Source organism: Gorilla gorilla, chromosome 9 (genome assembly GCF_029281585.2).
Source record: "Gorilla gorilla gorilla isolate KB3781 chromosome 9, NHGRI_mGorGor1-v2.1_pri, whole genome shotgun sequence".
Taxonomy (NCBI): domain Eukaryota; kingdom Metazoa; phylum Chordata; class Mammalia; order Primates; family Hominidae; genus Gorilla; species Gorilla gorilla.
This window is the reverse complement of record NC_073233.2, coordinates 54,213,944-54,236,792: the sequence shown is the minus strand read 5'-3', so window position 1 is coordinate 54,236,792 and position 22,849 is coordinate 54,213,944. Positions and strand designations below refer to the sequence as shown.

Here is a 22,849-nt window from a genome sequence, read left to right as displayed (position 1 = left end):
TCAAACAAATGTCTCTTTTTCAACAGGAAGACCTCTGGAGATACATTGGAGCTGATGGAGGAGTCACTGGACATAAATCTGTTGAATAATGCCGTTCGCCTAAAATTCCAAAATTGCAGTGTTTTACCTGGAGGGGTTTATGTCTCTGAGACTCAGAATCATGTGATAATATTGATGTTAACCAATCAAACAGTGCACAGATTACTTTTACCACACCCCTCCCGGATGTATAGGAGTGTAAGTTGGCTAAGTGCAATATCTTTTATTTCCCAAATTACTCTGGGTGTCACAAATTTAGTGCTGGAGCGATATCTTTTGGAATTGAAGGAAATTTGGATTCTCATTATCCCTCACCAAGCATACTTTGATAGCTACCGCTTAAAATGATCAGGCTTACATTTTAAGTTGAGAATTAGTTTTCATTAAGAAGAATATCTTTCTTCTTAAACTTGACAGTTTTTTACTTTAAAAACTTTTTTAGCAATAGAGAGGAACTGAGCAAAATTCTGGTTATTTTGATTTAATAGATTTTTCTTTTTAATTACTCAACAGGAGTTGGTAGTTGACAGTCAGATGCAGTCAATATTCACTGACATTGGAAAAGTTGATTTCACAGATCCTTGCAACTATCAGTTAATTCCAGCAGTACCTGGAATATCTCCTAATTCCACCACCTCTACAGCCTGGCTCAGCAGTGATGGGGAGGCCCTGTTTGCCTTACCATGTGCTTCTGGGGGAATCTTTGTTCTTAAGCTACCTCCTTATGACATACCTGGTAAGAATGGGAACTGAGCATGGATTTAACTTTAAACAAGGAATGTTAACATTGAAACAGTTCAACCTCGTCATCCAATGCAGGGATTGCATCTCTACTGCCCCGGAACTGGTCATTCATTATTGCTTGCCTAATGAGTCCCTAATGCTTTACTTTTATACAGTGGATAAGGAACTATAAAGCATATTGGAGCACGGAAAAACAAATAGACAAGTATAAGACAGCCTATTCTAAATCCTGTAGTAGAGATGAGTTGCCTAATTGTCTGCCCTGAGATGGAGGCATTATAACATTATAATTAAATTAATTGAAACAAAGACATTAAATACCGTGCACCAAGTTGCCACTGTGTCTTGCCTGGATTATTGTATTAGCTTTCTGTATATCTCCCCAGATCTGTCTTAACCCTCTTCAGAAACTTCTCAGGTGGACTGATATATTTAAAACCCAAGGGCCAGGCACTGTGGCTCACGTCTGTAATCCCAGCACTCTGGGAGGCCAAGGCAGGCGGGTCACCTGAGGTTGGGAGTTGGAGATCAACCTGACCAACATGGAGAAACCCTGTCTCTACTAAAAATACAAAATTAGCTGGGCGTGGTGGCCCATGCCTGTAATCCCAGCTACTCGGGAGGCTGAGGCAAGAGAATCGCTTGAACCCAAGAGGTGGAGGTTGCGATAAGCCAAGATCGTGCCATTGCACTCCAGCCTGGGCAACAAGAGTGAAACTCCATCTCAAAAAAAAAAAACCCAAGTTGGGTCATGTCACTGCACTGTGTAAAGCCGTCCTTTATGTAGTGTAGTGACATGATGCAACTTTTCTTTTATTCTTTTTTTTTTTTTTTGAGATGGAATTTCTCTCTGTCACCCAGGCTGGAGTACAGTGGCATGATCTCAGCTCACTGCAGCCTCCACCTCCTGGGTTCAAGCGATTCTCCTGCATCAGTCTCCTGAGCAGCTGGGATTACAGGCATTTGCCACCATGCCCAGCTAATTTTTGTATTTTTAGTAGAGACAGGGTTTCACCATGTTGGCCAGGCTGGTCTCAAACTCCTGACCTTGTGATCTGCCCACCTCGGCCTCCCAAAGTGTTGGGATTACAGGCTTGAGCCACCGCACCTGGCCTCCTTTCTTTCTTTCTTTTGAGACAGAGTCTCACTGTCACCCAGGCTGGAATGCAGTGGTGCCATCTTGGCTCACTGCAACCTCTGCCCCCCAGGTTCAAGTGATTCTCATGTCTCAGCCTCCCAAGTAGCTGGGATTACAGGTGCCCACCACCACACCTGGCTAATTTTTGAATTTTTAGTAGAGATGGGGTTTTGCCACATTGACTAGGCTGGTCTCGAACTCCTGACCTCAAGTGATCCGCCTGCCTCAGCTTCCCAAAGTGCTGGGATTACAGGTGTGAGCCACCGCACCTGGCCAACATGACCCAAGTTGGGATTCAAATATATCATGTTATGCTGAATAAACCCAGAGTCCTTACACTGGCCTAGAGTGACCCACTGCTGTCTCTGACTTCATCTGTTCACTCTTCCCCTCCTCTTCACTAGCCACATGCCTTCTTGTAACTCCTTGAATATGCCAGGGACACCCCTACTTCAACAAGGCATTTATTTGGTATTGTCAGCTACTAGCTTGGCTCATTCCCTCAGCTCCTTTAGGTCTTTACTCAATGTCACCTTGTTGAGGCCATCCCTGACCATCCTTTTCAAAATTGCAGTGCCCCTGCCTGCCCTCCCTATATCCTGGCAGTCTCTGTACTCCTTTTGTGTCTTATTTTTCTGACTTACTACCATTCTACGTAATTTAACTGTCTCTGCTTCTCCCCTTCCCCCAAAGGAATATAAGTTCCAGGAGGACAGGAGTTTTAAAATTTGTTTTGTTTACTGCTATGTCACCACCATCTAGAACTGTGCCTGGCACATGAAAGGTACCTAGTGATTGTTTTAGAAAGAATGAAGTGATTCTGCTGGGTGACAATATGGGTTACTGTCTGTAAAAGGCAAAAATTTCCACGAGAAGTATAAAAATGCTGTTTTTATGGATCTAATAATGATTCAAAATATTTTAGCTGTGATATATGCAGGAAAGTTACATCCTAAACCTTTGTTAGTACAGAAATACAGAAGTCTGTTGCCTATTATAAAGACCTTGTTCATGGTTACATCATTCTTGCCTTTGGGTTTCTCTAAGTGTGTTCAAGAGGTGCCTTGGATATCATTGCAGGTATGGTGTCAGTTGTGGAACTGAAACAGAGTTCAGTAATGCAACGATTGCTTACAGGCTGGATGCCAACAGCTATCAGGTGAGTGGTGTCTGGCAGGTAAATCAAAGGGCCCAAGAATTTAATCTTTTTGCACTGGTCGGCAGTTATTGTTTCCAGTCTTATTCCAAGGCAAACATTATACTGGAAAGGAGAACAGTCAGAATAACATTAAATTCCATCTGAGGAAAGCCACACTCCCGAGTCCCTTTCATCTGCAATTGGATGCCTTGTCAGCATAAATCAGCCTGTTTATATTCTCACAATATCCAGTTCAGTGCTCTGCCCTGACTTACCCAAATCCAGTTTCGTGTAAAATTATTAGAAGTAGAAAGTTTTTGATGGTTACAGGAAAACAATATAAAAGGAAACAGTCTTCCATTGTTATGTAGAGCCTTTTAAATTTTATTATAGTAATTGGTGATAAACCAAATAGAAATGTAGTTGTCTTATACCAGCATATAAGCTCTTGGTCCTTCTGCTAAGACTGTACATTTATAATTTTATTATATTTCTTGAATTGCAAATTCTAATGATCAGATTCTTTGCAGCAGTAAAACTCTAAAACTGGGTCTTATGTTTTAGGGGTGACCAGTCGCCTTCAGATCGTCCCCTCAGTCTTGCTGTTCATTGTGTGGAGCATGATGCCTTCATCTTTGCTCTGTGTCAGGATCATAAACTACGAATGTGGTCTTACAAGGTAAGTGCTACATTTATAGTTGCTGTAAGTTAAAACAGGATTGTGAATCATGAGAATTGAAGTAAATTTTGCTGTTTCTCTAAAGATTATTAGATCAATTGGTTTGGAACTTTATTGGTCACTGCCAGATTCAGACAGTTTCATTTAGCTTTATTTTGCATATATTTTCCTCCTAACTTACTGTCTTTTTATTTGGAAAAATTATCAACCTAACAGGAACACTGAAAGAGTAGTACAAAGTACACCTTTCACTTTTTTTAAAATTTTTTAATTTTTTGAGACAGTCTCACTTTGTCACCCAGGCTGGAGTACAGTGGCATGAATATAGCTCACTGCAGCCTCTGCCTCCTGGGCTCAAGCAATTCCCCACCTCAGCTGCTCAAATAGCTGGGACTACAGGGGCACACTACCATACCTGGCTAATTTTTGTATTTTTTGTAGACAGGGTTTTGCCATGTTACCCAGACTGGACCTTTCATTTAAGAGTAACAAATATGTTTTTAAAATGTAAGTTGGTAAAATGGTTTTCAAGATTCTTCTAAAAAACACAGCTTATATTTTATATAAGTCTGATCTTATATTTCAGACTGAAGAGATGTTTTTCATGTCAGCCCCTCCCTCCCTCTTTTTATTTTCCCCCGAAACAGTCTCGCTCTGTCACTCAGGCTGGAATGCAATGGCACAGTCTCACCTCACTGCAACCTCCGCCTCCCAGGTTCAAGTGATTCTCCTGCCTCAGCTTCCCAAGTAGCTGGGATAACAGGCATGCACCACTGCACCTGGCTAATTTTTGTATTTTTTAGTAGAGATGGGGTTTCACTATGTTGGCCAGGCTGGTCTCGAACTCCTGACCTCAGGTTATCCACCCACCTCGGCCTCCCAGAGTGCTGGGATTACAGACGTGAGCCACTGCGCCCGGCCTATGTTAGCCCTTTTAAAACAAAAACCTGTAAGGTCTTTTAGCAGATAAACTAGATAGAGTGGTAGATATAATGAAAGGTCCATCCTTTCAAAAGGTATGTTCTTCTAGCCTGAATATCCCTTGAATATCACCTATTAACTATTTTCTTGGACAGGAGCAAATGTGCCTAATGGTAGCTGACATGCTGGAGTATGTCCCTGTGAAGAAAGACCTTCGGCTTACTGCTGGAACTGGACACAAATTACGGCTTGCTTATTCCCCCGCCATGGGACTCTACCTGGGGATATACATGCATGCACCAAAACGAGGACAGGTATGAAACAAATAAGACACATACCAAGTTAATCTGTGTGTACCGATGTGGAGAAATGGCTGTAGACTCAGTGAGTCTGTTCAAGCTCTTTTCACCAACCTAGATGTGTTTCTGAGGTGATGGTTGGGTTTTGTGCTACTATGTGAATTAGAAGATCTTGAAGGAGGGGTCAGTATGAAAGGAAGTAGAGAGTTTAAAGTAACATGAAAGGAAAAGTTAACAGAAACTAAACAAGAAGAGCAAATTAGGAGTTCTAGGTGAAAAAACAGAATTCCTGAAAGGGATGTAGGTGTTATGTGGTGTTAAGTTAATTTTTCTAAATAAATTTGCTTAGCATCCAGACAGTAGCTGCTGTCTGTAGATGAGATACGTAGGATGTGATGTAATAGTGTAATCATTTAATAAACAGCCATTTGTTGAGTATTGTGTGTTTGGTGCTGTGCCAGTCCCTTTATGCACATTAATAATAGCAGACACTGGGATTGTGCTTACCCTGGGCTCGTATGCTATATGCGTTTTATCCATTTAATCCTAATAACAGCCCAGTGAGGTAGGGTCTGTCTCCTTACTATGCAGGAGCTCTGATTCCCCCACTGAGTCCCCACGCTAGGCCACTGCCCTTCCTGGATGCCCTTCTCACTTCTGTTGGGATCTCATAGCCCACTCCACATTGCTCCTCCAATGTGGGTGCCCTCCTTACCCTGTTTGGGCCCTGAGACCACCAGACTGCCCCCATGCAATGGACCTCCTCCTCACCCAACCTGAGTTGCCATCCTGCACCAAGCTTTCTGTCCATGTGGAAGCCGTCTCAAACTGTTCCTGCTCCTCCCCGCGAAGTCAGGCAGTCCCAAATGTGGACAGTCTTCTTATGTCCCTAGGCTCTTGCCTCATCACACCTGGCCATATCACCCCTGCATGCACGCCCTTCTCACTCACTAGTGTTCTCACTCCTGTGCTGGGACATGCCTGCACCGATGTTCTCTTCAGCCTGTTCAGACTGACTCCTTATGCCGAACCCCAACCCCCCAGGTCCCCGACCCTTACCTTCTGGCCAGCAAGTATATCTACCTTGCTCTAGGTTTTTAGATTGGATTGCTCAGGAACAGAATGGAAGGGAAGAGGAAGAGCTCATTCTTGCAGTTTTTTCCTAATATGGCCCAAAAGTATCATGTTATCAAGACATTTATCTTGATTGCACATAATTGTTCTATTCTCTCTTCTGGAGGACAACACTTGAACTATTTGAACATACCTATCTGTCTCCTCTAAGTACACTCTTCTCTGCATGTAGGTTGTGGGTGGTAGGAGAATTGACCCTGCTCTAACTTCCTTAGTTCCTTCCATTGTTATTCATGTAACATCCTGTTGATCAGTCTCCTCGACATGTTACAATTAGTTTGTCACACTAAAATAGTGGTTCTCAAACTTTTGGTCTCGGGACCCTATTATACTCTTACCGAGAACTGCAAAGAGCTTTTGTTTATGTGGGTTATATCTATAATTTATTAGAAATTAAAACTGGCTGGATGTGGATTGACACATTTTATTATGCAGTATCTAAATTACTGTTTTGGGGGGTAATCCCCAAGACCACCTCACCTCCATATCCAGTAATACTCTGAAAGGACTCATAGGGCTCAGTATGTAGTTGTGCTGACAGCTAAAATGTATTACAGTGAAAAGATACAAAGCAAAGTGAAAAAAGGGAAAAGGCACATGGAGTGAAGTCTGAAGCCAGACACAATCGTCTAAGAGTCCCCTCCCAGTAGAGTCTCACAGGACATGCTTAATTCTTCCAGCACTGAATTGTGATGATGTATGTAAAATGTTGTTTCCCAGGAAAGCTTGCTAGAGGCACAGTGCCCACCATATTGGCCAGGCTGGTCTCGAACTCCTGACCTTGTGATCTGCCCACCTCGGCCTCTCAGAGTACAAGCAAGACTTTCTAAGGAGAGCAGCCTCAGGCCTGCTATGTTAACCCTTTCTGCACAATTATTATCGTTGATGATATTATCATTGGTGATCTCTCAGAAGAGCCTTGAGAAGCTCTGGAGTTCATGTTAGTGGATACGAAGTTTTCTGAAATCATAGTTTTCACTTTAAAACTTGAAATGTATCATTGGCAACAAATACTGTCATTTGTTTTCCCTGAAATGACAGGTTCACTTTATTCTTTTTTTTTTTTTTCTTTTGTGATGGAGTTTGGCGCTCTTGTCACCCAGGCTGGAGTGCAGTAGCGTGACCTCAACTGACTGCAACCTCTGCCTCCTGGGTTCAAGCAATTCTCCTGCATCAGCCTCCACAGTAGCTGGGATTACAGGTACCTGCCACCATTCCCGGCTAATTTTTTGTATTTTTAATAGAGATGGGGTTTCACCATGTTGGCCAGTCTGGTCTCGAACTCCTGACCTCAGGTGATCCACCCGCCTCAGCCTCCCAAAGTGCTGGGATTACAGGTGTGAGCCACCACGCCCAACCTATTCATTTATTTAAACAGCTTTCTTGAGAGGTAATTCACTCACCCATTTAAAGTATACCATTCAATGAGTTTTAGTATATCCACAGATACGAGCAACCATTACCATAGTCAACTTTAGAACATTTCCATCACCTCAAAAAGAAGCCTCATCCCTTTTAGCTATCATTCTTCCCTTCCCCCATCTCTTCCCAGCTCTACACAACTGCTAATCTATTTTCTGTCTCTATAAAGTTACTTATTCTGGTCATATTATGTCAGTGGAATCATATAAGTGGTTTTCTGTGACTGGCTTCTTTCACTTAGCTTAATATTTTCAAGGTTCATCCATGTAGCATGTGTTGTCAGCACTTCATTCGGTAAGTGCCCAATACATACAGCTGATTTATCAAGACAGGAATTGGAATAGAGAGAGTTTAATACACATAGAGCCAGCTAAACAGGAGACTGGAGTTTTACTTTTACTCAAATCAGCCCCCCTGAAAATTTAGAGGCTAGGGTTTTTCGAAGATAGTTTGCCAGGCAGGGCAAGGCTATGAGTGCTGCTGACTGGTTGGAGATGCAATTGTAGGAGTGTGGAAAACCATCCTATGCGCTGAGTCTGCTTCTGGGTCGGGGCCACAGAAGAGTTGCTCATCTGGCTAGGGCCAGAAATGTAAAAAACCGAAAACACATTTTAAAAGGCCAGTGTAAGGTGCTACAATGGTGATGTTATTTACAGAAGTAATTGGGGAAGTTGCAAATCTTATGACCTCCGGAATAATGACTGGTTATCATTTAACTATGAATTCGGGCCCCTCTCATCTTCCTAACCTGGTGGCCTTTCATTAGTTTTACAAGGTGGTTTGGTTTTGGGGAAGGGCTATTATTATTTAAACTATAAATTAAATTTCTCCCAAGGTGAGCCTTGCCCATGCTCAGGAATGACCAGAGGCAGTTTGGAGATTAAAGACAAGATGGAATTTGTGGGCCAGCGCAGTGGCTCACGCCTGTAATCCCAACACTTTGGGAGGCTGAGGCGGGCGGATCATGAGGTCAGGAGATCAAGACCCTCCTGGCCAATATGGTGAAACTCCGTCTCTACTAAAAATACAAAAATTAGCTGGGCGTAGTGGCGCGTGCCTGTAGTCCCAGCTGCTCAGGAGGCTGAGGCAGGAGAATGGTTTGAACCTGGGAGGCGGAGGTTGCAGTGAGCAGAGATTGCGCCACTGCACTCCAGCCTGGTGACAGACCGAGATTCTGTCTCAAAAAAAAAAAAAAAAAAAATGAAATTTATTAGATCAGATCTCTCTTTTTTTTTTTTTTTTTTTTTGAGAGAGAGTCTCGCTTTGTCACTAAGGCTGGAATACAGTGGCGCAATCTCAGCTCACTGCAACCTCTGCCTCCCAGGTTCAAGCAGTTCTCCTGCCTCAGCTTCCCAAGTTGCTGGGATTACAGGCGCATGCCACCATGCCTGGCTAAGTTTTTGTATTTTTTTAGTAGAGGTGGGGTTTTGCCATATTGGCCAGGCTGGTCTCTCCTGATCTCAGGTAATCTGCCTGCCTCGGCCTCCCAAAGTGCTGGGATTACAGGCGTGAGCCACTGCACCTGGCCCAGACCTCGTTCATTGTCATAATTTTCTCACTGTTATGATTTTTGCAAAGGTAGTTTCAATTCCTTTTATAGCTGAATAATTTTCAGTTGTATACCACCATTTATTTATTCATTTGTGTTGGAATTTTTTCATTTGTGTTGGACATTTTTATTGTTTCTACCCTTTATCTATTATGAATACTGCTGCTATATACTTGTCAACACTTGTTGTTATCTGACTTTTTAATTCTAGATATCTTAGTGTGTATAAAGTATTATCTCATTATGGTTTTTGTTTTAATTTCCTGAAAGCTAATGATGCCAAGCATCTTTTTAGTGCTTATTGGTTATTTGTGTATCTTCCTTGGAGAAATGTTTATTCAGATCATTTGCTTTTTTGTTGTTGTTGTTGTTGTTGAGATGGAATCTTGCTCTGTCGCCCAGGCTGGAGTGCAGTGGCGTGATCTCGGCTCACTGCAACCTCCGCCTCCCAGGTTCAAGCGATTCTCCCGCCTCAGCCCCCCAAGTAGCTGGGATTACAGGCTCACACCATCATGCCTGGCTAATTTTTTTTTTTTTGTAGAGACGGGGTTTCACCATGTTGGCCACGCTGGTCTCGAACTCCTGAACTCAGGTGATCCACCAGCCTCAGCCTCCCAAAGTGCTGGGATTACAGTCATGAGCCACCACGCCTGGCTGCCCTTTTTTTTTTTTTAACTTTTGTTTTAGGTTTGAGGGTACATGTGAAGCTTTATTACATAGGTGAACTCATGTCGTGGGGCTTTGTTGTACAGATTTTCTCATCATCCAGGAATTAAGCCCAGCACCTAATAGCTATCTTTTCTGCTCCACTCCCTCCTCCCAACCTCCACCCTCAAGTAGACCCTAATGTCTGTTGTTTCCTTCTTCGTGTTCATAAGTTCCCATCATTTAGCTCCCATTTATAAGTGAGAACATGTGGTGTTTGGTTTTCTGTTCCTGCATTATTTTGCTGAGGATAATGACCTCCACTTCCATCCATGTTTCCACAAAAGACATGATCTCGTTCTTTTTTGTGGCTGCATATATTCCATGATGTATATGTACCATGTTTTATTCAGTCTGTCATTGATGGACGTTTAGGTTGATTCTATGTCTTTGCTATTGTGAACAGTGCTGTAATGAGCATTCATGTGCATTTGTCTTTATGGTAGAATGATTTGTATTCCTTTGGGTTATATACCCAGTAATGGGATTGCTGAGTGGAATGGTAGTTCTGTTTTTAGTTCTTAGAGGAATCACCACACTGCTTTCCACAATGGTTGAAGTAATTTACAGTCCCACCAACATTGTATAAATGTTCCCTTTTCTCTGCAACCTCACCAGCATCTGTTATTTTTTTACTTTTTAATAGGCATTCTGACTGCTGTGCGATGGTATCTCTTTGTGGTTTTGATTTGCATTTCTCTAATGATCAGTGATAGTGAACTTTTATTCATATGCTTGTTAGCTGCGTGCTTCTTTTTTGAAAAATGTCTGTTCATGTCCTTTGCCCACTTTTTAATGAGGCTGTTTGCCTTTCATTTGTAAATTTAAGTTCCTTATAGAGGTTGGAAATCAGACCCTCGTCAGATGCATAGTTTGCAAATATTTTCTCCCATTCTGTAAGTTGTCTGTTTACTCTGTTGAAAGTTTCTTTTGCTGTGCAGGAGCTTTTTTTTTTTTTTTTTTTTTATTGATCATTCTTGGGTGTTTCTCCCAGAGGGGGATTTGGTAGGGTTACAGGACAATAGTGGAGGGAAGGTCAGCAGATAAGCAAGTGAACAAAGTTCTCTGGTTTTCCTAGGCAGAGGACCCTGCGGCCTTCCGCAGTGTTTGTGTCCCTGGGTACTTGAGATTAGGGAGTGGTGATGGCTCTTAACGAGCATGCTGCCTTCAAGCATCTGTTTAACAAAGCACATCTTGCACCGCCCTTAATCCATTCAACCCTGAGTGGATACAGCACAGGTTTCAGAGAGCACAGGGTTGGGGGTAGGGTCACAGATCAACAGGATCCCAAGGCAGAAGAATTTTTTCTTAGTACAGAACAAAATGAAAAGTCTCCCATGTCTACCTCTTTCTACACAGACACGGCAACCATCCGATTTCTCAATCTTTTCCCCACCTTTCCCCCCTTTCCATTCCACAAAACCGCCATTGTCATCATGACCCGTTCTCAATGAGCTGTTGGGTACACCTCCAAGCCGGGGTGGTGGCCGGGCAGAGGGGCTCCTCACTTCCCAGTAGGGGCGGCCGGGCAGAGGTGCCCCTCACCTCCCGGACGGGGCGGCTGGCCGGGCAGGGGGCTGACCCCTCCCACCTCCCTCCTGGACGGGGCGGCTGGCCGGGCAGAGGGGCTCCTCACTTCCCAGTAGGGGCGGCCGGGCAGAGGCGCCCCTCACCTCCCGGATGGGGCGGCTGGCCAGGCGGGGGGCCGAACCCCCACCTCCCTCCCGGACAGGGCGACAGGCTGGGCGGTGGGCTGACCCCCCCACCTCCCTCCCGGACAGGGCGGCTGGCCAGGCGGGGGGCCGAACCCCCACCTCCCTCCCGGACAGGGCGGCAGGCTGGGCGGTGGGCTGACCCCCCCACCTCCCTCCCGGACGGGGCGGCTGGCTGGGCTGAGGGGCTCCTCACTTCCCAGTAGGGGCGGCCGGGCAGAGGCGCCCCTCACCTCCCGGACGGGGCGGCTGGCCGGGCGGGGGGCTGACCCCCCCACCTCCCTTCCGGACAGGGCGGCAGGCTGGGCGGTGGGCTAACCCCCCCACCTCCCTCCCGGACGGGGCGGCTGGCCGGGCGGGGGACTGACCCCCCCCACCTCCCTCCTGGACGGGTTGGCTGGCCGGGCGGGGGGCTGACCCCCCCACCTCCCTCCCGGACGGAGCGGCTGGCCGGGCAGAGGGGCTCCTCACTTCCCAGTAGGGGTGGCCGGGCAGAGGCGCCCCTCACCTCCCGGACAGGGTGGCTGGCCGGGCGGGGGGCTGATCCCTCCACCTCCCTCCCGGACGGGGTGGCTGGCCGGGTGGGGGGCTGACCCCCCCACCTCCCTCCTGGACGAGGTGGCTGCCGGGCGGAGACGCTCCTCACTTCCCAGACGGGGTGGCTGCTGGGCGGAGGGGCTCCTCACTTCTCGGGCGGGGCGGCTGCCGGGCGGAGGGGCTCCTCACTTCTCACACGGGGCGGTTGCCAGGCAGAGGGTCTCCTCACTTCTCAGACGGGGCGGCCGGGCAGAGACACTCCTCACATCCCGGACTGGGCGGCAGGGCAGAGGTGCTCCCCACATCTCAGACGATGGGCGGCCGGGCAGAGAGGCTCCTCACTTCCCAGATGTGATGGCCGCCGGGAAGAGGCGCTCCTTGTTTCCTAGATGGGATGGCGGCCGGGCAGAGACGCTCCTCACTTTCCAGACTGGGCAGCCAGGCAGAGGGGCTCCTCACATCCCGGACGATGGGCGGCCAGGCGGAGACGCTCCTCACTTCCCAGACGGGGCGGCAGCCGGGCAGAGGCTGCAATCTCGGCACTTTGGGAGGCCAAGGCAGGCGGCTGGGAGGTGGTTGTAGCGGGCCGAGATCCCGCCACTGCACTCCAGCCTGGGCACCATTGAGCACTGAGTTAACCAGACTCTGTCTGCAATCCCGGCACCTCGGGAGGCCGAGGCTGGCAGATCACTCGCGGTTAGGAGCTGGAGACCAGCCCAGCCAACACAGCGAAACCCCGTCTCCACCAAAAAAATACGAAAACCAGTCAGGCGGGGCGGCGCGCGCCTGCAATCGCAGGCACTCGGCAGGCTGAGGCAGGAGAATCAGGCAGGGAGGTTGCAGTGAGCTGAGATGGCAGCAGTACCGTCCAGCTTCAGCTCGGCATCAGAGGGAGACCGTGGAAAGAGGGGAGAGGGGAGAGGGGAGAGGGGAGAGGGGAGAGGGGAGAGGGAGAGGGAGAGGGGAGAGGGAGAGGGAGAGGGAGAGGGAGAGGGAGAGGGAGAGGGCAGGAGCTTTTAAGTTTAATTAGATCCCACTTGTCAATTTTTGCTTTTGTTGAGATTGCTTTTAGTGTCTTCGTCTTGAAATCTTTGCCCGTTCGTATGTTCAGGATGGTATTGGCTATGGTTGTCTTCCAGGGTTTTTATAGTTTTGCGTGTTATGTTTAAGTCTTTAATCCATCTTGAGTTGATTTTTGTATATTGTGTAAGGAAGGGATCCAGCTTCAGTCTTCTCATGTGCCCATTTTTTAATTAGTTTGTCTTTTTTGTTATTGAATTGTAAGAATTCTGTAAACAGGCCAGTGCGGTGGCTCATGCCTGTAATCCTAGCACTTTGGGAGGCCAAGGTGGGTAGATCACTTGAGGCCAGGTATTTGAGACCGGCCTGGCCAATATAGTGAAACTCCATCTCTAATAAAAATACAAAAAATTAGCCGGGCATGGTGGCATGTGCCTGTAATCCCAGTTACTTGTGAGGCTGAGGCACGAGAATTGCTTGAAACCTGGTGGTGGAGGTTGCAGTGAGCCGTGATCGCACCATCCAGCCTGGGCAACAGAGCAAGATTCTGTCTCAAAAACAAAGAAACAAACAAAATGGTATTATAAACTTAATCTTATGGAGTCACCATTGTATATGTGGTCCATATACCAAAGCATCATTATATAGTATGTAACTGTATTATTCTGGATCTAAATCTCTAATCAGATTTATGACTTGCAAGTAGTATTTTCTACCACGTGAGCTGTCTTTTCACTTTCTTGATGGTGTCCCATGAAGCACATGTTTTTAATTTTGATGAAGTCCAGATTATCTATTTTTTCTTTTGTTGCTTTTGTTCATAGTGTCATATCTTAAGAATCCTTTGCCAAACCTAAGGTCATAACGATTTACCCTTATGTTTTCTTCTCAGATTTTTATACTTTTAGCTTTTATATTTAGGACTTTGATTCATTTTTTTAGTTTTGTGGGGTTTTTTTAAATAGTGTGAGGTAAGCATTCAACTTCATTCTTTTGCTTGTAGATATTCAGTTTTCTCAGCACCATTTGTTGAAAAGATAGTTCTTAACACATTGAATGGTCTTGGCACCCTTCTCAAAATCATTTGACCTTAGACACATGGTTTTATTTCTAGGCTCTCAATTCTGTTCCATTGATCTATATATCTGACCTTGTGCCGGTACCACACTGTCTTGATTACTCTTGCTTTGTAGGAAATTTTGACACCAGGAAGTGTGAGCCCTCTGACTTTGTTCTTCTTTTTCAAGATTGTTTTGGCTATTCTGGGTCCCATTCAATTCCACATGAGTTTTAGAATCAGCTTGTCAGTTTCTACAAAGAAGTCAGCTGAGATTCTGATAAAAATTGTGTTGCCTCTATAGATGATATTATAAAATATTGCCATCTTAGCAATATTAAGTCTTCTGATCCATGAACATGGGATGCTTTAGTTTTCAGAGTATAAGTTTTATACTTTTGTTCAATTTCTTCTTAAATATTTGATTCTTTTTGATGCTATTGTAAATGAAATTTTCTTGATGCTATTATAAACGAAATTATTTTCTTAATTTCATTTTCAGAGTGCTCATTGGAAGTTTATAGAAATTCAGTTGATTTTTGTATATTCATAATTGTATCTTGCAACTTTGCTGAACTCATTTATTGGTTCTGATAGATTTTGTAATGGATTCATTAGGATTTTCTTTATACAAGATAATGCCACTTGCAAATAAACTTTTGATTACAATGGCTCACACCTGTAATCCCAGCACTTTGGGAGGCCGAGGTGGGCGGATTGCTTGAGCTCAGGAGTTCCAGACCAGCCTGGGCAACATGGCGAAACCCTGTCTCTACAAAATAGCAAAAATTAGCTGAGCATGGTGGCTCATTCCTATAGTACCAGCTATTTGAGGGGCTGAGATGGCAGGATCACTTGAGCCTGGATGGTTGAGGCTGCAGTATTCCTGATTGCCTCACTGTACTTCAACCTGAGCAACAGAGCGGAACCCTGTCTCACAAAAAAGTTAGTTTTATTACTTCCTTTCTAAACTAGATGCATTTTCTTTTTTTCTTTTCCTTCTTTCTTGTAGGGTTTTTAAAAATTTTTTTGGAGGGAGGTGGGTGCTAATTGTCCTGGCTAGATCCTCTAGTACAGTGTTGAATAGAAGTGGCAAGAACCTACATCTTTTTTGTCGTCTTTTTTTTTTTAACTCTGTCACTCAGGCTGGAGCGCAGTGAACGCACTCTCAGCTCATTGCAACCTCCTGGTTCAAGCGATTCTCCCACCTCAGCTTTCTGAGTAGAGTTGCTGGGACCACGGGCATGTGCCACCATGCCCAGCTAATTTTTATATTGTTGTTGTTTTTTGGTAGAGACGAGGTTTCACCATGTTGACCATGCTATGCATCTTTGCCTCATTCCTGATTTGTATTGCTAAGGGAGAAGTTACCAGTGTTTCACCATTAAGTATAATGCTAGCTGTGAATTTTTGTTTTTTTCATTGTGATGCAACAGTAAGCTGTGAGTTTTTTTTTTTCTTGAGACAGTGTCTCAGTCTGTCACCCAAGTTGGAGTGCAGTGGCGCAATCTCTGCTCACTGCAACCTCCACCTCTCAGGTTCAAGCGATCCTCCCACCTCAGCCTCCCAGGTAGCTGGGACCACAGGTGTGTGCCACCATGCATGGCTAATTTTTTTGTATTTTTGGTAGAGACGGGGTTTCGCCATGTTGCCTGGTCTCAAACTCCTCAGTTCAAGTAGTCCGCCCACCTCGGCTTCCCAGTGTGCTGGGATTACAGGTGTGAACCACAGCACCCAGCCTGAATTTTTCATAAGTGCCCTTTATATTGTGTTGAGGAGGTTCCCCTTTATTCCTAGTTTCTTGAGTGTTTTTCTCTTGAAAGGGTGTTCAGTTTGGTCCCACTGCCTTGATTTATGTTAAGACACCAGTAATTTTACCCACCACTGATTTTGCATCATTGATGCAAATATCAACAAAGTGAAAAAGGCAAATAATGCAGTGTTATTATGCAAAGGGTTTGGGGCTGGGTGCAGTGGCTCACACCTGTAATCCCAACACTTTGGGAGGCCAAGGCGGGCAGATCACCTGAGGTCAGGAGTTCGAGACCAGCCTGGCCAACATGGTGAAACCCCAACTGTACTAAAAATACAAAAATTAGCCAAGCATGGTGGCGGGCATCTTTAATCCCAGCTACTCAGGAGACTGAGGCAGGAGAATTGCTTGAACCCAGGAGGCAGATGTTGCAGTGAGCGGAGATTGTGCCATAGCACTCCAGCCTAAGTGACAGAGAGAGACTCTGTCTCAAAAAAAAAAGGGGGGGGATTTTTACCTCACTGACCCCCTGAAATGGTCTCAGGGACCTCTAGGAATCTGTGGACCACATTTTGAGAACCACTGCTCTAAAGGTCAGATCTGGAATGAATGTAGTAGTTCAGGAGTGTGTCAAATTGAGCAGAGCTATTCCTTTGTTTTAGCATTATGATTCTTCATTGAAGACTAAAATCAGAATAACTTTTTTGACAGCTATGTAACACTGTTAGCCTATCCAGATTGTAATGAACTTGTAGTATTTTATTTCTTTTTTCTTGACAAAAACTGATCTTCGGCTGGGCCTGTTGGTGCACATGTATAGTTCCCACTACTCGGGGCTGATGCAGCAGGATCATTTGAGTTCAGGAATTTAAGACCAGCTTGGACTGTTGGGTTTTTGTTTGTTTGTTTGTTTGTTTGTTTAATGCTGTTTGAGACCTGCTAAATTGATTTTATGTCCCACTAATGGATTGAGATTTGTAGGTTTTAAAACACAGGTTCAGGCTACAATGGATATAAGCACTACATATTTTTTTTTTCATATTTCATACACTGTGTTTCTCAAAAGGGAATTTTGCTGCTTTTTTTTCTTTAATACTTTTTTGTGAACAGCTGCATATAAGGGTCATCATCACTCTTATCAATTTACAGTAAATTTTCTTTATAAAAACAGTTAATTTAGGCTGGACTTGGTGGCTCACGCCTGTAATCCCAGCACTTTAGAAGGCCGAGATGGGCAGATCACCTGAGGTCAGGAGTTCGAGACCAGCCTGGCCAACATGGTAAAACGCTATCTCTACTAAAAATACAAAAATTAGGCTGTATGGCTCATGCCTGTAATCCCAACATTTTGGGAGGCCGAGGCAGGTGGATCACTTGAGGTCAGGAGTTTGAGACCAGCCTGACCAACATGGTGAAACCCTGTCTCTACTAAAATACGAAAACTAGCTGGGCATGGTAGTGCGTGCCTGTAAATCCCAACTACTCGCAAGGCTGAGGCAGGAGAATCGCTTGAACCCAGGAGGCAGAGGTTGCAGTGAGCCGAGATCGTACCACTGCACTCCAGCCTTGGTGACAGAGCGATACTCCGTCTCAAAAAAAAAAAAAAAAAAAGCAAAAATTAGCTGGGCATGGTGGTGGGGACCTATAATCCCAGCTACTTGGGAGGCTGAGGCAAAATTGCTTGAACCTGGGAGGCAGAGGTTGCAGTGAGCCGAGATCACACCACTGCACTTCAACCTAGGCAACAGAGCGAGACGCGTCTCCAAAAAAAAAGTTATTTAAAAAGTTCATCGAGCCAGGCACTGTAACTCACTCCTGCAGTCCCAACAATTTGGGAGGCCAAGGCAGAAGGATCACTTGATACCAGGAGTTTGTAACTAGCTCGGGCAACATGGTGAGACTCCGTCCCTACAAAAAATAAAAGTCTGGCTGGGCGCGGTTGGCTCATGCCTGTAATCCCAGCACTTTGGGAGGCCGAGGCGGGCAGATCACGAGGTCAGAAGATGGACACCATCCTGTCTAACACAGGGAAACCCCGTCTCTACTAAAAATACAAAAACTTAGCCGGGTGTGGTGGCAGGCGCCTGTAGTCCCAGCTACTCGGGAGGCTGAGGCAGGAGAATGGCATGAACCCAGGAGGCAGAGCTTGCAGTGAGCCGAGATCGCACCACTGCACTCCAGCCTGGGCAATAGAGCGAGGCTCCTTATCAAAAAAAAAAGAAAAAAGGAAGGAAATGCTGACACGTGCTACTACATGGGCGAGCCTTGAAGACATTATGCTAAACGACATAAACCAGTCACAAAAACACAAATAATATATGACCCTTCCACTTACATGGAGTATCTAGAGTAGTCAAATTTATAGAGACAGAAAGTAAAGTGGTGTTACCAGAAGCTAGGAATTGAAGGGAAATGGGAAATTGTTTATTGAGTATAGAGTTTTAGTTATGCAAGGTGAAGATGAAAGGAGTGTTCTATAGATTGGTTGTACAACAGTGTGAATATACTTAACACTGCTAAAAATAGTTAAGATGGTAAATTTGACGTTATGTGTATTTTACTACATTAAAATAAAGTGGTTCTACCTGGCCTGTGTGGGTGAAAAAGAAAAAAATTTTTGAAGACTATACTTTCAGGGATCATTTCTGCAGTAAATACCATTTGACCCAGCCATCCCATTGCTGGGTATATACCCAAAGGATTATAAATCATGCTGCTATAAAGACACATGCACACGTATATTTGTTGTGGCACTATTCACAATCGCAAAGACTTGGAACCAACCCAAGTGTCCATCAATGATAGATTGGATTAAGAAAATGTGGCACATATACACCATGGAATACTATGCAGCCATAAAAAGGATGAGTTCATGTCCTTTGTAGGGACACGGATGAAGCTGGAAACCATCATTCTGAGAAAACTATCGCAAGGACAGAAAACCAAACACCACATGTTCTCACTCATAGGTGGGAATTGAACAATGAGAACACTTGGCCACAGGGTGGGGAACGTCACACACTGGCACCTGTCGTGGGGTAGGGGGAGTGGGGAGGGATAACATTAGGAGATATGCGTAATGTAAATGAATTAATGGGTGCAGCACACCAACATGGCACATGTATACATATGTAACAAACCTGCACGTTGTGCACATGTAACCTAGAACTTAAAGTATTAAAAAAAAAAAAGAAAAGAAAAAAAATTTTTGGCCGGGTGCAGCGGCTCACGCCTGTAATCCCAGTTCTTTGGGAGGCCGAGGCAGGCGCATCATGAAGTCAGGAGTTCGAGACCAGCCTGGCCAACACGGTGAAACCCCATCTCTACTAAAAATACAAAAATTAGCCAGGCATGGTGGCAGGCACCTGTAATCGCAGCTACTCGGGAGGCTGAGGCAGGAGAATAGCTTGAACTTAGGAGGCGGAGGTTGCAGTGAGCTGAGATCGTGCCATTGCACTCCAGCCTGGGCGACAGAGCAAGACTCTTGTTTCAAAAAAAAAAAAAATTTTTTTTTAAAGGTTTCTGAATGGTAATAGCCCTTGCTTCGAAAAGTAACATGTTGATTATTTCAGGTAATAAATGATCATCTTGTGTTTTAACAGTTCTGCATTTTCCAGTTGGTGAGCACTGAGAGTAATCGCTATAGTCTAGATCACATTTCTTCACTGTTCACTTCTCAGGTAGGTTGATTCATCCTTTGCATATCACATAAGTACAAGAAAAAGAAGTACTGGCTAACTCTGTTGTGGTATAATGGGATTGTAGTCTTAAAATGGAATTATTTCATGATATATGGAACAAAATTTCATTTGGACTTTACCAAATTCATGTGGTACCATGTTTTGTTTTCATACATTTACCTCTCCTACTGATGAAAAAGTAAGTCACCATGAACTACTACTTTCTTTCTTATTTTATCCCTTTTTTTCCCACATTTCCTCCTAGGAGACACTGATTGACTTTGCCTTAACTTCCACGGATATCTGGGCCCTGTGGCATGATGCTGAGAACCAAACAGTAGTGAAATACATCAACTTTGAACAGTATGGGTCACTTAATTCTGTCATCCTACCTCACCCCAAGCAATTTCATGCTAAGAAGACGAGAGGCCGGGCGCCGTGTCTCATGCCTGTAATCCTAACACTTTGAGAGGCCGAGGCAGGCAAATCACTTAAGCTCAGGAGTTCGAGACCAGGCTGGGCAACATGGTGAAACCCCGTCTCTACTAAAAACACAAAAAATTAGCTGGGCCTGGTGGCAGGTGCCTATAATCCCAGCTACTCGGGAGGCAAGGCTGTAGCATGAGAATCGCTTGAACCCAGGAGGCGGGGATTGCAGTGAGCCAATATTGCTCCACTGCACTCCAGCCTGGGCAACAGAGTAAGACTCTATCTCAAAAAAAAAAAAAAAAGACAAGGGAGCTTTTTATGTAGAACCAAGTCAAGGGTTTTCATTCGAGTAATTCAGCCCTGGGTTTTCGTCTTGTTACTGTCTTCCTGAAATACCTCTTGTGCATTTTGTGTTATTTTTTACATTTTTGTTTTAGGACAAAATGAGAATTTTGGGGGTTGGACTAAGATAAAATGTCATATTTCTTGGGAGAGATAGCACATACCCAAAATACCTCTAATCTGGGAGTTTTCTTTGTTTCTAAGCTAAGACTATTCCTGATTCCTGCAACTTCCTTAGGACACTATAGCCTTTGTGTTTTCAATTTTCTCATCATGAGATGAGAAATAGATTGGACAAGTGCAGTGCTTCTCAAATTTATTTTAAAACAGGGCTGAGCACAGTGGCTCATACCTGTAATCCAAGCACTTTGTGAGGCTAAGGTGGGAGGATTGCCTGAGGCCATGGTTCAAGACCTGTCCGGGCAACATAGCAAGACCTTGTCTCTATAAAAAATAAACTAGTGGCCAGGTGCGGTGGCTCATGCCTGTAATCCCAGTACTTTGGGAGGCTGAAGTGGGCAGATCACAAGGTTGGAAGTTTGAGACCAGCCTGGCCAACATGGTGAAACCCCATCTCTACTAAAAATACAAAAATTAGCTGGGCGTGGTGGCATGTGTCTGTAATCCCAGCTACTCAGGAGGCTGAAGCAGGAGAATCTCTTGAACCCAGGAGACGGAGGTTGCAGTGAGCCAAGATCATGCCATTCACTCCAGCCTAGGCGACAAAGCGAGATTCCATCTCAAAAATAAATAAATAAATATAAATAAATAAAATAAACTAGCCAGGTGTGGTGGCACGATGCACCTTAGACTGAGGCAGGAGGATTGCTTGAGCCTCAGAGTTCAGGCTTCAGTGAGCTATGAATGTGTAGTATTTTATGAGTATAAAATTATAACATAATTTAATGTTGATTATATCTAATGTTAGATATATTTGGTATCTAATATTTTTTAATGTACATGATATTAGTTTGCAAGTTTTAGGTAGTTAAAAATACATTTTACAAAACAATTTTTGGCTGGTCCCATGATAATGGATTGTCAGAACTTAACATTAGTGTCACTAAAGTTGGCATACAGCCCTCCACTGCTAAATTTGGCCAAAAATAAAAAACAAACCATTTTGAAGCAAACACTTGTCTAACCCCTGAAACATCTGTAGAGGCTCCCTTGTGACAGAGCTTGAAGACCACTGAACAAATTGAACCCTCTGGGTCCCTGATAACCCTAGAGCCTAAGGTAGAATTCTGGGAATGATTGCCCTCCAGGTTGACCTCAAGCCATACCTCGGAAGGTAAGAAAAGTACTCCTTGTCATGGCATTTGAGCAAAGTAGTGAGAAAGCACAGGCTGCAGAGTTGGAGCAGGGTTGGAATCCTAGTTGTGCAACTTACTAGCTGTGATATACCCTCAGCCTCACTGTGTACATCTGTGAAATGGGAGTACTATATCCTTCAAAGAATTATAAGGCATACATGAATAATGTCTAAAACTGCATCTAGCATAATATCTAGCAAATAGTAAATGCAGAATAAAAGTTAGCTATTCTTTGTATTTGATGCCTTAGTGTTAAAATGACATTAAAGATTATGGGCTTGAGATCTGAAACAATGAGTTTCAATTTTAGGAAGGTACTTATTAAAACTTGGTAAGCAAACTTGTATGAAAACTAGGCTCTGCTAAAAATGTTTCTTTCTTTCTTATTTAAAAAAAATGTTTTTAATAGAATTGATGAAGCAGTCATTGCAGGGTTCCGTGATGGGGTCCTCCCTGCCCAGATACTGCCAACAGCATACATTTCATTTTTAGTGATCATTTCTATATAAACTGGTGGACTTTTTTGTCTCTAGTAATGTTGCAGGTCAGTGGAATCCAGTTTTTATGCAGCCTCTGCCAGAGGAAGAGATTATCATCAGAGATGATCAAGACCCCAGAGTAAGTAGATGCTCAAATGTTATATAAGGGAATGATTTACTTTGATTTTTTTTTTTTTTTTTTTTGAGACAGAGTCTTGCTCTGTGGCCCAGGCTGGGGTACAGTGGCATGATCTTGGCTCACTGCAACCTCTACCTCCCAGGTTCAAGCAATTCTCTTGCCTCAGCCTCCCGAGTAGCTGGGACTACAGTCACGTACCACCACACCCACCTAATTTTTGTACTTTGGTAGAGACGGGGTTTCATCATGTTGTTCAGGCTGGTCTCCAACTCCTGACCTCAGGTGATCCACCTCGGCCTCCCAAAGTGCTGGGATTACAGGCGTGAGCCACCGTACCCGGCCAAATCTCCACATTTTTAAGGGACACCCTCAGGGTAAATAAAAAAGCTTTCAGTTTATGCCTTAGTATTAAAATGACATTAAAGATTATGGGCTTGGGATCTGAAACAATGACTATTTGCAGGAGTAGAAAACATACTTCAAAAATCTTAAATTGAATATTACTGCACTCTTAATCCCAAGAGTTTATTGGTGGTAGTTATTTATTGTTCCAGTTAACTACTGGCACTTGGCTTTTGTCTAAAAGCCAAAATCATATGCTGATTACTAAAATTATT

At 44.4% G+C, this 22,849-nt stretch overlaps 1 protein-coding gene across 3 annotated transcripts in view; it reads left to right on the top strand.

The window, feature by feature from the left end:
* Positions 1-22,849, top strand: part of NUP160 (nucleoporin 160) — a 74,652-nt gene that overhangs the window by 11,184 nt on the left and 40,619 nt on the right. For all 3 annotated transcript variants that reach the window (XM_004051075.4, XM_063711198.1, XM_055354941.2), the window contains 8 exons: positions 27-237; positions 553-775; positions 3,002-3,080; positions 3,624-3,738; positions 4,815-4,973; positions 19,450-19,527; positions 19,793-19,890; positions 22,148-22,232. In XM_004051075.4, coding sequence (XP_004051123.1) covers positions 27-237; positions 553-775; positions 3,002-3,080; positions 3,624-3,738; positions 4,815-4,973; positions 19,450-19,527; positions 19,793-19,890; positions 22,148-22,232 — 1,048 coding nt within the window. The remainder of the gene's footprint in view (positions 1-26; positions 238-552; positions 776-3,001; positions 3,081-3,623; positions 3,739-4,814; positions 4,974-19,449; positions 19,528-19,792; positions 19,891-22,147; positions 22,233-22,849) is intronic.